This window comes from Scomber scombrus, chromosome 5, assembly GCF_963691925.1.
Source record: "Scomber scombrus chromosome 5, fScoSco1.1, whole genome shotgun sequence".
NCBI classification, from domain to species: Eukaryota; Metazoa; Chordata; class Actinopteri; order Scombriformes; family Scombridae; genus Scomber; species Scomber scombrus.
In genome coordinates, this window is record NC_084974.1 from 32,913,964 (window position 1) to 32,928,010 (window position 14,047).

The 14,047-nt window shown below is 42.2% G+C and overlaps 2 protein-coding genes across 3 annotated transcripts in view; both read right to left on the reverse strand.

Annotated features, from left to right (window-relative positions):
• Positions 1-255: 255 nt before the first annotated feature.
• Positions 256-8,693, reverse strand: mindy4b (MINDY family member 4B). The gene is made up of 11 exons (XM_062418587.1): positions 8,631-8,693; positions 7,340-7,483; positions 6,879-6,998; positions 6,672-6,769; positions 4,694-4,859; positions 4,519-4,584; positions 4,345-4,415; positions 3,808-3,880; positions 3,492-3,668; positions 1,008-1,188; positions 256-398 (listed from the first exon to the last, which is right to left on the reverse strand). The coding sequence occupies exons 1-11, from the start codon at positions 8,691-8,693 to the stop codon at positions 256-258; spliced, it is 1,302 nt and encodes a 433-aa protein (XP_062274571.1).
• A 4,956-nt stretch (positions 8,694-13,649) lies between these two features.
• Positions 13,650-14,047, reverse strand: part of clrn1 (clarin 1) — a 3,668-nt gene continuing 3,270 nt past the window's right edge. Inside the window, exon 3 of one of the 2 annotated variants that reach the window (XM_062418619.1) lies at positions 13,650-13,915. In XM_062418619.1, coding sequence (XP_062274603.1) covers positions 13,650-13,915 — 266 coding nt within the window. Of the gene's footprint in view, positions 13,940-14,047 lie in introns of both variants that reach the window. The other variant, XM_062418618.1, reaches the window with a different exon arrangement.

Consider the following 14,047-nt stretch of genomic DNA (forward strand, 5'->3'; position numbering starts at 1 on the left):
GCTAACTGAATAATTGCAGCTCTACAGTCTGTGGTATGTTGCTTTTAAAACTGTGACCAGAAAACCTGATGTTTGCTTCCTAACATACAGAAATATAGTTCTACCTGAGTCTTTAATTTATTTTTGGTCCTAAAATTACGATAAGAAGTCCTGAGTGTGAAAAAAAAAAACACCACTGAAAATGATCTCAGCTTTTTATTTTGTGTGTTCATCAGACCTAAAAACACAGTTTTCGGGGTCAGAGGTCAGAGTTAGTCAGTAGAAAGGCGCCGTGCCGTTCCAGCTGATGGCAGCTCCGTCCCACTTGGTCCTGATGGTCATCTCCAGTGAAGGAAACCTCTTCTCTGGGTCTCCTTCTGAGTCTCGGGGCGACACCTCCCAGTGGTGAGAATGAGTATCTGCAAGAGACGACAGACGCAGTGTTAGAGACAGGCGGGGAGTTCCGGTCCTCTGAAATGATGCCAACGCAGAAGTAACTTAAAACTGCATTCTATCAAAAGGCCACCAGGGGGCGACCGTTTTGGTGTCAAAAGGACTTCCGTCTCTATACAAGTCAATGTAGAATTCATCAACTTCTCACTTGATTTCTAACCTCAGTAAACGTTTTCAAAATGTGTTTATGGTCTCAATCGCTAGTTTAAAGCCTTCTTCAATGCAGTAAGATGTTCATTTGGGACATTTTGGCCTCCCTGATTTTATATGTGACGATAAAGCAGGGTATGCATTAGGGCGTGGCTACGTGGTGATTGACAGGTAGATTGGTTCACAGGTTCAGGAGGGCGCCTCATGCTCCTCCTGATGCCCATATAAGTAGAATCCATGTTTTTATTTTTCCCAGCATGCACCGGAAATTTTCAAGATGGCGCTGCTCAGATCCGATACTATTGGCCTCCGAGCAGCAGTCCACAAACCAATGGGTGACGTCATGGATGTTACGTCCATTTTATATACAGTCTATGGTTAGAGATGAACAGACAGGTGAAGCAGAGTGCGGCCTTCGTCCTCACCAACGGTCACTCTGGCGGCGGTTCTCTGGGCTGGCTGGCCGTTGTAGAAGTAGAGGTGGAACAGATGCTCCATCTTCCAGTCGGACAGCAGCGAGCGGTTCAGACTGAACAGAACTGAGAAGCTGCTGTTGATGCAACAGACCCAGACTGGAAACCTGGGAGTCTTCAACATGCTGCCCACCTGAACACACAGAAGGTCATTATTATTATTATTATTATTATTATTATTATAGTTATTATCTCAGCCAGGTGTAAGCATCGACAGCTTCATGCATTTGATTGTTTGTGTATCTGTCTACAACTAATTTCACATTTATGACCGTATGCTCGAGGACCTTCATGGATTTAAAATGATGACTATTCAGTTGATCTTTACTCTGAAGAAAAGCATTGAGCTCGAAACATCACTTGTGGTATCTTATTAAATCGACCTGCATTTGGAGCTGCAGTGTGCTGACTTTTTTATGCTTTTACAGATTTGGTTATTTGGTCCAGCAACAAACTTTTTAAAGATTCCTTATGAGCCTGTCGTAAGGTTCAACCTTCATCTTGTTCTTTCAGTCCTCGCCACTTTACAATACGCGTTACGACAATCAGCTTGGCTAAAAACAAGAATCAATCAATAAATGTTCAAATGATCCAATATTTCAGCAAAAATCAAAGATTAGAGAAAAAGTCCAAAAACTGAAAACACATTTGTGTATCAGAACTTAGTTTTTTCTTCTTTCCTCTCCCATTAATCATCTCACCATCCTTCACATTTATCTGCTGACCCTTTGGAGGGGCCCCACCCCTAGGTTGGGAACCACTGGACTAAACTAGCTAACTGTATATAAAGTAGTGTAAACTAGCTCCACCTCCAGCAGCTACAACATTAACATGCTGCTCTAACACTGATGCTTCACTATTAATAATCTAATGATGTCATATATAATAATATATCAGTCAGAGGACCAAACCACTACTTTACTGTAATACTGCATACTACATCACTATAATACTGCAGTACTTTTACTGTAATACTGCATACTACATCACTCATAATACTGCAGTACTTTTACTGTAATACTACATACTACATCACTCATAATACTGCAGTACTTTTACTGTAATACTGCATACTACATCACTATAATACTGCAGTACTTTTACTGTAATAGTTTTGTACTTTTCCTGCAGTAAAGTATCAGAGTCCTTCTTCCAGCGCTGCTCCGTTATCTCTATTTAAATGATATCACGTCTCTCCCAGCTCAGCTCTGATCTGTTATCTACTAAATATTGCGTCACTGATGTAAACACAGTCACTCGGTGCATGTTACAACCCGATCATGTGTTAAAACATCCATCTAGTGTTGCGGTGCTGTTTTCAGTGAGTGAAATCAGACACTGAACTTTGATATAAGTGTCATGCTGGAGGCACAAGTAATTCCACCTTAACCAACAACCAGCTTTCCATCCATATTTAGCAGAACTCTAACTCAGTTTCCAGAAAAGCATTCGAAGAAAATGGAGTGAGTGTTTGTGTTATCCTCTGCTGCTGTGTGAATATCAGCAGATAAACTAATTCTTCAGTTGGTGCCGTTAAACACAGACTCACAGAAGAAGAAACACAATTAGATGACGTCATTAAAAGAGTGTCAGTCAAAGCTCAAACAATTAAAAACATAACAGAAATATGACATTTCTGTTAAATCATGGATGTATTATAAGATCTGGATACTGAACTCAAAGATAGTGTCCATTTAGTCCAAGAACTGCTCAGCTGGCACATACAACAAAAAGTTTCTAGCTTCCTCATTGTGAGGCCCACTGCACATGCTCAGTAGTGTTTCCCTCACTGGATCGGCCCACAGTCTTTACATTGTGATGACATCACAGATTTTTAATCACTTTTCTAAGCTTGAGGAAAGTTTTACAAATAAAAAAACCTCCACGGATCAAAATTTATAACATAAAGAGTCATAACTGAGCTTGTCAGCAGTTTTACAGACGTCTCTTTTACAATGGTGGTCTTTGGGGAAAATGCTGTTTGGGCCGCAGGGGGATTTTTTAGCTGCAATACTGCAAGTGACCACTGGCTGAGTGGTGGCGCCCTATCAGCTCTTATATTACATCCATGGTCTACGTTTGCTTCTTATCCACATAACTACTGTTATACCTCAAACTAAAAATACTTAAGATTTTAAAATATTTCAAGATTTTAAAACAAATTCAGGTTTTTTATGAAAATGCTACCAAAACATCAGGTGGCAGGAAAGACACCTAAGAACAGTAAAAGTAGTTGCGGTGCAGTAGTTAGTGATAAAATGTAGCAGATCATTCCTCTCAAGTAAGTCTCTAAATATTAGTAGTAACATCAGTAGCACTACAAATAAGCTTTTCTTTATGCTTTATTACCTACTGTCTTAATTATTTATTGCTAATGGTTAACAATAAAATGGTTAAAAAGTAGCACCAGTAGAAGTGAGAAGGAAAAGATTGGACCTGTGGCAGTCGGCCTCTCTCCATCTGCTCTCGGCTCCAGTGCAGATATCCCACATTGCTGCGGGTCAGGACGCCCTGCAGGGGGCGCTCCAGAGGCCGGCTGTCCTCCCCAAAGTACAGAGTCCCGTTAAAAACGTGAGGACTGGCTCTGCCCGTCAGCAACAGGTTCATTAAAGCCTGCAGAGATACAAGATACTGATTTACCTTCAAGTCTACAACCTGTTGAGGAACCCCAAATACTGTATACTTCAAAGTTGTGCTCAACATTATCAGTGCAGGATCAGATTTCTTAATTGATAAAAGGTGAGTTTCTTACCTGACGACAGACAAAGTTTCCCAGGCTGATGTACAGCAGGTGGGACGTGGAAGAGTCCAAGTCCTCCCTCAGTCTGAGAGAAACAGGAGGACAGATGGTTTCGGTTTCTGAAGGTTTTTGGTTTTGTTTTCAAGGATATTTTATACTTTCATGTTTTGTTGTGTTTACCACACTGTCACCATTCTGAGCTGCTCCTTTTTACTGGCAATTCAAGCAATTGTCAGCAATATTTGAAGTGAAGAGATCTGTTCAAATTCAGAAGTCACTTTGTTCATAAAACGTACTGTCACTCTGTCTGATTGCATGTCCTGTTGTCTTTTCAGTAAACTAGATAGTTGTTGTCTTTGTTAAATTGAGGAATTTACACTCAGCTGGTGGAAATGATCAACAGGATAATCCGTCACATTTTGTAGTGTGTAGTAAACTGATTCAAAACTATTTCCTGCAGATTATTTCATGGTGTAAAAAGTGTCGGCACATACTAAACCATGACATACATCTGTGTTAAACTTTCATAGTCGGGTGTAATGTTGGTACCTGTCGACTGTGCGGGAGCAGATGAGGCTGTACAGGAACAGGATGACTCCATGACTCCCCTCCTCTTTAAACTACAGGAGAATAAGTCAGCATCATAACTGTCTTACATAATTATCTAATAGTGTAAAATCTGGCCTCATTTTCTTTAATTGTGATAGAAAGTGATTTACTCACACACTGAATGTGATCATGGATGAACTTTCTGACGTCTTCTTTCTTGTTAAACGTGAACAGCTGCAGCTAAAAAAGTTTTTACATGATGGTAATTAAAGACAGATAACAAAAGCCTCTAAAGAATATTTTTAATAAGCATCTTTAACTGTAAATCAATGAAATCCCTGTCTGGTACCCTCTCTGTGAAGTTGTCCAGTTTGTAGTCCAGGTGAGGTGTGATGCAGTAGTCTTCGGTTACCAAGGTAACGGTGGCACTGAGCTCCTCACCAGCCAACCAGAGGCTGTCAGACAACGCTGCCGCCAACGCCTTCTCCTGCTCCCTCTGTCCTACCTCACACAGACTGGAGACACAAAGTACATGGACAAAATAAGGTAAATATTAAAACAAGTAATATATAACAACCATATGAAGTCTGAGATCACTAACAGGAAGTCTAACGGGACAAGAAACAGAAGCAAGTTGGGACAAACCGTTTATCTGGATTATCTGAAGGACTTTATTTGGACCCAGTTATTATGGGTCACTGTGTGCAGGTTTACAGAGGAGAACTGACAAAGCTGCTCACTGATAGAACTGATTTCATTTAGATATATTTTTGAAAGCTTTCTCACTTAAAATGCCAAAAGCTTTTGCACAGTACTGTATATCATGGCCTTTAGGGACCATGACGAGCTCAGGCATCTGAAAGGAACTCAGGAAAAATGATATTCCCCAACTCTTAATTTCCGATACCGATATCACCCGATACCGATATTTGCAGGCTTTTAACACCAAAACTATTAGGTAACAACATAACATATCTCCTATTGTTGAATGAACACATTATGCCTAATTTTATTGTGAGGACACACTGGATGCATACATAAATGCAACATGGCTCCACATGTAAACACTGTCTGTGCAAAATAAGAGAACAACTTCAACTTAAGTTATGGAAAAAAGTGCCAATATATCACTGCCATATTTATTATGCTGCTTTGCAGTCATTTACTATCCGTAGGGACACTTGGAAATAGTTCCAAACCACAGACATAAACCCCGTTTCTGGAGGCGGGACCTTTTATAGGAACGTCCTCTCACTCGGTCCTCTCAGCTGTTGTGTCTCCAGCAGAGTAGGACCCAGATAGAACCCAGATAGGACCCAGATAGAACCCAGATAGGACCCAGATAGAACCCAGATAGGACCCACCGGACTCTGACGGTGACGTCACAGAGGCGACTCGCCGAAAGCATAACAGAGAAAATGACAACGAGGAGGTAAACCTTCTGTTTGTGTGTTGGTGTACATGGTGGTGGACGCTATGAACGTGTTAGCCACGGTTAGAGACCCACGAGTCTAGCGTGTTGTTGTTGTTATACGTCATCAAGCGCGCACCGGTAAACGTCCCATGCTGCGTTCATGCAGGCTCGGAAATGCTGAGGCCTACAGAACAAATATTGGTTAGAAAACCTGATACCGATATTTCCCGATATTACATTTTTAAGTGAATATCGGCCGATAATATCGGACAGCCGATAATATCGGACATCCCTAGAAAAATTGCTGCTTCATCCCCTTCTGGAGGGGAACACAGTGGATTATATATCTGATCATACTTAGGAACACGTTGGGATCCAGGACGAGCTGGAGGAATCATTTGTTTAACTGTTTAGGGTGTTTGGATTCAGTCTTAGAGATGCAGTAAGGAGCTCTGACAGGAAGGAACTGGAGGAACTACTGCTCCTTCATGTGGAGTGGAGTCAGTCAATGTGCTTTAGACATCTGATCAGGATTGATTACAACGATTACAAGCGTCTAAATGAATTCTCTTCCACGGTGGCTTGACTCACATTTAGAGACATCTAGAAGGAACTGCTCCCTCATGTTGAAAGGGCTCAGTTGAGGTGGTTTGGGCATCTGATGGACAGTTTGGGTAATAATTTTGCTGGCTGCTGCTATTGACACAACTGACTGCTTTTTAATATTCCCAGAACTTTCACGTCGAGGTTTTGATGGAAGTGTTGGTTCGATGGTCATTTTTCTGACTCCAGTCTCAAACGATCACGTTGCAGGGATTTGTTTTCATGCGACATGATCTTGTTAACTGATGGAAGTATCATCTTCACTCTCAACATGTCAAACAGGATGATGTAACAAAGAATGATACCTCACCTGTGCAGTGTCCGTCCCTCTGAGCTGCTCTGCCGGCTGAACAGCAGGTATTTAATAATGCGAGCTTGGACAACCATCTGAATGGCCCGAGCCCCCCCCTGAAACACACACACACATGGTTTTACTACATTTATTGTGATGATATAAACCTGTGAGCGTCAGCAAGATTCATAGCAGTAGTAGTATTATAGTAGTAGTGTTTCTCACCCTGTCAGTCTCCAGAGCGAAGGATAACTCAGAGTTCGGCTCTCTAAACTGGAAGAAAGATTTCCTCCATTCGTAGTTGAAGACATGAAACGTTCCACCAAATAAAATCCTCCTCAGGCTCTAAACATGAAGACAAACAACAATATAGGAGCTCCGTGCTGAGTGGGAGAGGCACTGCTGGTGTCAACTTTCTTTCATGCATGTTCACAGATTTGGGACTTTGGGACTTTGTTTTGCTGAAGTTCTTTCTCAGGTTTGAACTTCTAACTAAACCAGACCAGACAAGATAAAGAAAGGGTTACAAATACCCATAAAATCCCCCTTTGTACCCCCACAGCTGTGTTTACATAACAGGTGTGTTTGGTGTTTGTGATCAGTTTAACATCCAGACAGCAACAGTGTCAGGTGACCCGTTCATGTTTCCTCGGACACACAGTTATGTTTTGGGGAGTGTTTGTCACCTCCGTCAGATGTGGGGTAACCGGTGTTCCTCCGAGGCTCGGGGAGATGACCAGACTCCTGGGGATGGAGCAGAGCGCTGGAAGGGTCTTGCAGGGTGGAGGCGTCTCCTCCTGCTCCTCCTCCTTCCCCACATCCACCAGCCTCTGAGGAGAGCAGGAAACACCTTAGCACGCATGATGCTTCAACAACTATCAGTCTCAATCTACTTCCTGCCCCCAAGACAATGAATCCTAATAACTTTGGTGATCTTCTGACTTATTTATGGTAATATCTCAACAACTATTGGATGGCTTATTGTGGAATTACTTTGATGCATTTTAGGGATGTCCGATATTATCGGCCGATATTTACTTATAAATGTAATATCGGGAAGTATTGTATCAGGTTTTTATAACCGATATTTGTTTTGTAGGCTTCAGCATTTCCGAGCCTGCATGAACGCAGCATGGGACGTTTACCGGTGCTTGATGACGTATAACAAAAACACGCTAGACTCGTGGGTCTCTAACCGTGGCTAACCGTGGCTAACAAGTTCATAGCGTCCACAGCAATGTACACGAACACACAAACAGAAGGTTTACCTCCTTGTTGTCATTTTCTCTGTTATGCTTTTGGCGAGTCGCCTCTGTGCGACAGCGGAGAGGAGCGAGTGAGAGGACGCTTCTTCCTTCCTCTTAAAAGGTCCCGCCTCCAGAAACGGGGCTTATGTCTGTGGTTCTGAACTATTTCCAAGTGTTCCCTACGGATAGTAAATGAGCAGCATAATAAATATGGCAGTGCCATGTTGGCACTTTTTTCCATAACTTAAGTTGAAGTTGTTCTCTTATTTTGCACAGACAGTGTTTACATGTGGAAAGCCATGTTGCATTTATGTTTGCATCCAGTGGAGCATCACAATAAAATTAGGCATAATGTGTTAATTCAACAGTAGGAGATATGTTATGTTGTTACCTAACAGTTTTGGTGTAAAAAGCCTGCATATATCGGTATCGGGTGATATCGGTATCGGAAATTAAGAGTTGGGGAATATCGGATATCGGCAGAAAAGTCAACATCGAGCATCCCTAATGCATTTATTTTCACGTCATCTGCCAACATTTATGGGACAGTAGTGCAGTAATAGTAGTCGTTTTAGGGATGGTAGCAGTAGTAGTATTACTGGTAGCAGTAGTAGTTGTAATGGTAATAGAAGTAGCAGCAATAGCAGTGGTGGTAATAGTGATATAGCAGCATATTAGTCATATTTACAGTTGAGTCAGAAGGACGTAAATAATAATTGTCATCACTCACATCAGGATTCTTGTTGACTTCCTGTTGAAGCAGCCCAATGTAGTCCAGCCTGTAGTCTGTCATCACCAATAAATACTGAATAACTACTAACTACTCCTACTAGCTTTACTAGGTTTAGTACTTTACCATTATGGATAAGACTCTTGCTACTAGTTAAACTAATAAACCAGCTAGTCTAATATAATACTGACACTAGTTGTTCTTGTGGTGTTTCTGCTGTTTAAGCTCTCTGACAGGCATCCGTAAGAACAGGTGAGCAGCATGCAGACTGAGGCAGCAGGTAGATGTACAGACCCTCACCACTGAAACTGAACACTGAGTGTGTGTGTTACAGGATCAGATTCACACAAAGCGGCCGAGTGAAAGCTGAACTGAGTGCAGTGGAGCGTCCAGTCCAGCAGAGAGCAGAGCTGAGCCTGTACTCATCATTACTCTGTTCAACGAGGACTCAAGCCTCTTCTGAGTCACTTTAACCCTCCTGTTGTCCTCCAGTCAAGGAAGGAAGGGAGGAAGGAAGGAAGGAAGGGAGGGAGGAATGAAGGAAGGGAGGAAGGAAGGAAAGGAGGGAGGAAGGTAGGAAGAAGGAAAGAAAGGAGGGAGGAAGAAGGAAGGAAAGGAGGGAGGGAGGAAGGAAGGAAGGAAGGAAGGGAGGGAGGAAGGAAAGGAGGGAGGAAGGGAGGAAGAAGGTAGGAAAGGAGGGAGGAGGAAGGAAGGGAGGAAGAAGGAATGAAAGGAGGGAGGGAGGGAGGAAGGGGGGAAAGAAGGAAGGAAAGGAGGGAGGAAGGAAGTTAGAAGGAAGGAAGGAAAGGAGGGAGGGAGGAAGGAAGGAAGCAAGGGAAGAAAGAAGGAAGGATGGAAGGGAGGAAAGGAGGGAGGAAGGAAGGAAGGAAGGAAGGGAGGGAGGGAGGAAAGAAGGAAGGAGGGAAGGGGGGAGAAAGGAAAAGACAGATTGCTGGGTCCACAAAAAAGAATGTGTGCAAGTTATTCATACGTTTATTTTCACATTTTAAACCACACAGAAAACACCTCATTGACCCATGTTTTGCTTTAAATGCCTTTAGCACGACACGTTTAGTCAAGGTTTGAGTTCATTAAATGGATCTAAAAGATTTCAGACTTTATGTTTTGTGCATGAACTACTGCGTCTCAGATGAAATCCTGGCCTTTAATTGGCCGTCCTCATTGAACGAGACACTACAATTAAACACATGATGGAAACTACTCGAAAGCCCCAACTCTGGACATTCAGCTTCAGCTCAGAGAAGCATCTTTGAGTCTGAACTTATTTGTGATTATTTGTGAGCGTGAAGCTTCAGAGATGGGGGCAGTTTTTACATTAACCCTCCTGTTGTGGGGAGGAAGAAGGAAGGAAGGATGGAAGAGAGGAATGCAGTATGGAAGAGAGGAAGGAAGTATGGAAGGGAGGAAGAAGGAAGGAAAGGAGGGAGTAAGGAAGGGAGGCAGAAGGGAGGAAGGAAGGAAGAGAGGAAGGAAGTATGGAAGGGAGGAAGAAGGAAGGAAAGGAGGGAGGAAGGAAAGAAGGGAAGAAGAAGGAAGGAAGGACAGAAGGATAGAAGGGAGGAAGAAGGAAGGAAGGAAGATAGGAAGAAGGAAGGAAAGCAGGGAGGAAGGTAGGAAGAAGGAAGGAAAGGAGGGAGGAAGGAAGGTAGGAAGAAGGAAGGAAAGGAGGGAGGAAGGAAGGAAGGGAAGAAAGGAGGAAAGGAGGGAGGAAGGAAAGAAGGAAGGTAGGGGGGAGGAAAGAAAGAGAGAAGGAGGGAGGGAGGAAGGGAAGGAAGGAAAGGAAGTAAGCAAGGAAGGAAAGAAGGAACAGTCAAAACAGACGGGGTCGGGAGGACGACAGGCAGGTTAAACCATCACCATCAGACAGTTAACAGAACGACAGCAGGCAGCTTCAGAAGAGGCTCAGCACAATGAAACTCTGCATTCATGTCACGTGTTTCCAGGCTGTTCAAAGCGTTCACATCAACATCCAGTAATGAAAGCTCTGATCATTCCCACTCGGTGCTTAACGAAACAGAATTATCTATAAAAGTAAACAAAGTAAAACGCCTCGTGTCAGCCAAAGTTCATCATTTCTGCTCAGCTTTAAATCTCTGATCTCGTCAAATTGACCCTGTCTGCTATGACTGTTCCTTCTTTCCTCCCTCCCTCCTTCTCTCTTTCCTCCATCCCCCTTTCTTCCTTCCTTCCTTTCCTTCCTCCATTCCTTCTCTCCTCTGTCCTTCTTTCCTTCCTTCCTCCCTTCCTCTTTTCCTTTCTCCCTCCCTCCTACCTTCCTTCCTTCTTTCCTCCATCCTTCATTCCTTCGTCCCTTCCTTTCCTTACTTCCTCCTTTCCATCCTTCCTTCCTCCCTTCCTTCCTCCTTTCCTTCCTTCTTCCTCCCTCCTTTCCTTTCTTCTTCCTCCCTTCCATCTTTCCTTCCTCCCACCTTCCTTTCCTTCCTTCTTCGTCCCTTCCTCCCTACCTCCCTCCTTTCCTTCTTCCTCCTTTCCATCCTTCCTTCCTCTCTTCCTTCTTCCTCCCTTCCTTCCATTTTCCAACATGTATAATATGTTTAGAAGCAAATCAATGAATTGACTTTACACAGACTTTAAATAAACTGAATAAATGGATAAACTGGATTTATAAATATATCAATAATTCCACATTATGAAAAAAACTACTTTTGAACTTCAGTGAATGAACACTTATTTTTAGCTTATTGTACCTTTGTTTATTTTTATCTTGAACACACTTTTTTGTTTAACTTTATAAAAATGTGACTCTGAATTTGAGTTGAGAAGTTAAATATTCTGTCCAAAAACCGAAAACACCGTGAGAGACACAGAAGTCGGCAGATTCTGACAGTGTTTATTTTATTCAGATATTCCTTAAAATGAGCGCGTAAGCTCAGTGCGAAGACAGAGTGAGATTCTTTTGAAAAAAACAGACGATTACATTGGGGTCAATGGGGAGCGAGACAGGTATTGCCGCCGGTCTCGGCCCCCCCGTTTAAATGTTGTGCAGACCCCGCCTGTCAACGTCACATTTTATGAATCCCAACACCTATGTCTACATTTTGACAAAAAATTATTTGTCTCCTTTTCACGGTTTGGCCGTGAGCTCGAGTTAAAAATAAAAATTAAGTTTATTTTTTACTGCTTCTCACACTCAAGCTAACTGACGCTTCCACTCTAACTTTGAAGAAAAAATGATTTCCACTCCTCGTTTGACTGCTCATAGTTTGAACGGTTTACATGTTATGTAAAAACTGTTTGGTGTTTTGGAGAGAGCACAAGTTTTCCTCCGTTTTAAAGTTTGAATCACATTTCTACGTGCAGGTATGAGAGGGCTAGGTGACTCCGAAAAAAGGTGAAATTTTGTGGTTTAAAAAAAAAATTCCCATTCATTTTGAATGGAACATTTTCCCGGTATTTTGGGAATAACTTTGGGAAAAATTGGAATTTGAACAATCCAAATAATAGCACCTCTTTCCCGATCGAGCCGCACGTTTTGATGTACATATTATCTGGGTTTTCTCAAAGCTGTGGGAGGAGTTACGCACCGAAATTTGGCGGAAGAAACAAACAAACCTGAAATCAAACAGTCTGCTTCATGTGAAGGAAACATAATAAAACAAGTCATAGTTCATGTAAATATACACACAGTGTTATATGTGGTACAAATGCAATAGTTTTACTTTAATGTCTCAAATTGGATAAAAGTGACATAATACACAAACATTTAATGTTGGAGTTTATAAAAATGTATAAATCGCATATTTTTAGTTTTAAATCATTTGATTAACGACGACTATCAGTCAGCAGCTCCCAAAGCTCAGAGTGATTTATTACAACTGCTTTTTTTTAAAATAAATAACCAGAATAACAGTAAATACATTACAGGAACTGGAACCAGAGAAGAAATTAGTTACCGTAAATATATAAATAAGCCTTTTTTTTTTTTTTACCAGCTTGACTAATCTAAGTTTGTGTTTTCCACATAATACTTTAAGTTAATACAACTTTTAAGCAACAATACCACATTTATCTGGTTCCATCTTTTTTCAAATGTGAATATTTCTCAGTTTTTTTTTTTCTTGTTTTCTATGATGATAAACTGAAACTTTACTTTATCACTGTGGGCTCTGGAAGCTCATGAGGGGCATGTTTCACTATTTTCTGACATTTTATAAATACAATAATCAGCAGAAAAGTCTATAATAACAAATACCTGTTACTTGCAGCAGTAATCCTTCCACTTTATCACATACTGTTCAGGTCAGATTTGACTCATGTTTACATCTGAGGGACCCAGAATATAGAGAAATGAAAAATAATGCAACTTTATTGTGCCTATGAGACCATAATATAATTTTGAATGTGTTTTCTCTACAAACAAACAGCCTATAAACTAGAAGAATCCTCTCTCTATGTTCTCTGAAAGCTTCACTAACATGAATCTCTTACTCATTAATGAGCAGCGAGGGTTTTATGATGGGATACAGTCAGAATATGAACAGTATGAAAGGTTAACAACATCAATGAGCTTCAGTTTCCTCTGTTGTGTTTCCAGACAGGAAGTGATCATGTTGGTGTGACGCAGCTTAACCAACCTGTTGTCCTCGAGTCAAGGAAGGAAGGAAACATGGAAGGAAGGAAGGAAAGAAGAAAAGGAGGGAGGAAGGATGGAAGGAAGGAAGGAGGGAAGGAAGGAAGGAAGAAAAGGAGGGAGAAAGGTAGGAAGGGAGGAAGGAAGGAAGGAAGGAGGGAAGGAAGGAAGGAAGGAAGGAAGGAAGGAAGGAAGGAAGGAAGGAGGGAAGGAAGGAAGGAAGGAGGGAGGAAGGAAGGACAGACGGAAGGAAGGAAGGGAGGAAAGAAGGAACAGTGAAAACCGACAGGGTCAATTTGACCCGGAGGACGACACAGTGAGGTCACTAGTTAAAGCCTCTACTTCTCGCAGCTGATTGGTCCTTTTTGTCCATTAAAGACTTTCATCTTGCGGGTCTAAGTTCATCTTCAGTACATGAGGTCGGCCGCCCCGCCACTCAGGTCCGACTCTTTAGTCTCCTGGAAGGGGAACTGGACGCCGGCCAATCGGATAAGCAGGATGTTGAGTCCGTGGAGGAGGAAGACGAGGAAGAAGAGCCAGAAGGACCGGTCGTAGTGCTCGCTGTACGTCTGGAAGACGAAAGTCATCTCGTTGAAGTTGGCGATCCGTTCGGAGAGACGATGAAGCTTCACCTCGGACGCAAACAGGATCATCACCAGACAGCTGCTCACACCTGCACAACACACACACACAGCTACTGGGTCAGACTTCACAGGTTGGTTCAGAGTTAAAGAGAAGAGTCCTCAATAGGGATGGCCGATATTATCGGCCCTCTGATATTATCGGCCGATATTTTCCTAAAAAT

Bases quoted from the DNA above. Each gene is read 5' to 3' on its own strand.
- mindy4b (XM_062418587.1), bottom strand. From the start codon at position 8,693: ATGACAGACTACAGGCTGGACTACATTGGGCTGCTTCAACAGGAAGTC. The intron at 4,585-4,693 runs GTACCAGACAGG...AAACTTTTTTAG, and splicing joins TGGACAACTTCACAGAGAGG to CTGCAGCTGTTCACGTTTAA. The intron at 3,881-4,344 runs GTACCAACATTA...TGTTTCTCTCAG, and splicing joins TGCTCCCGCACAGTCGACAG to ACTGAGGGAGGACTTGGACT.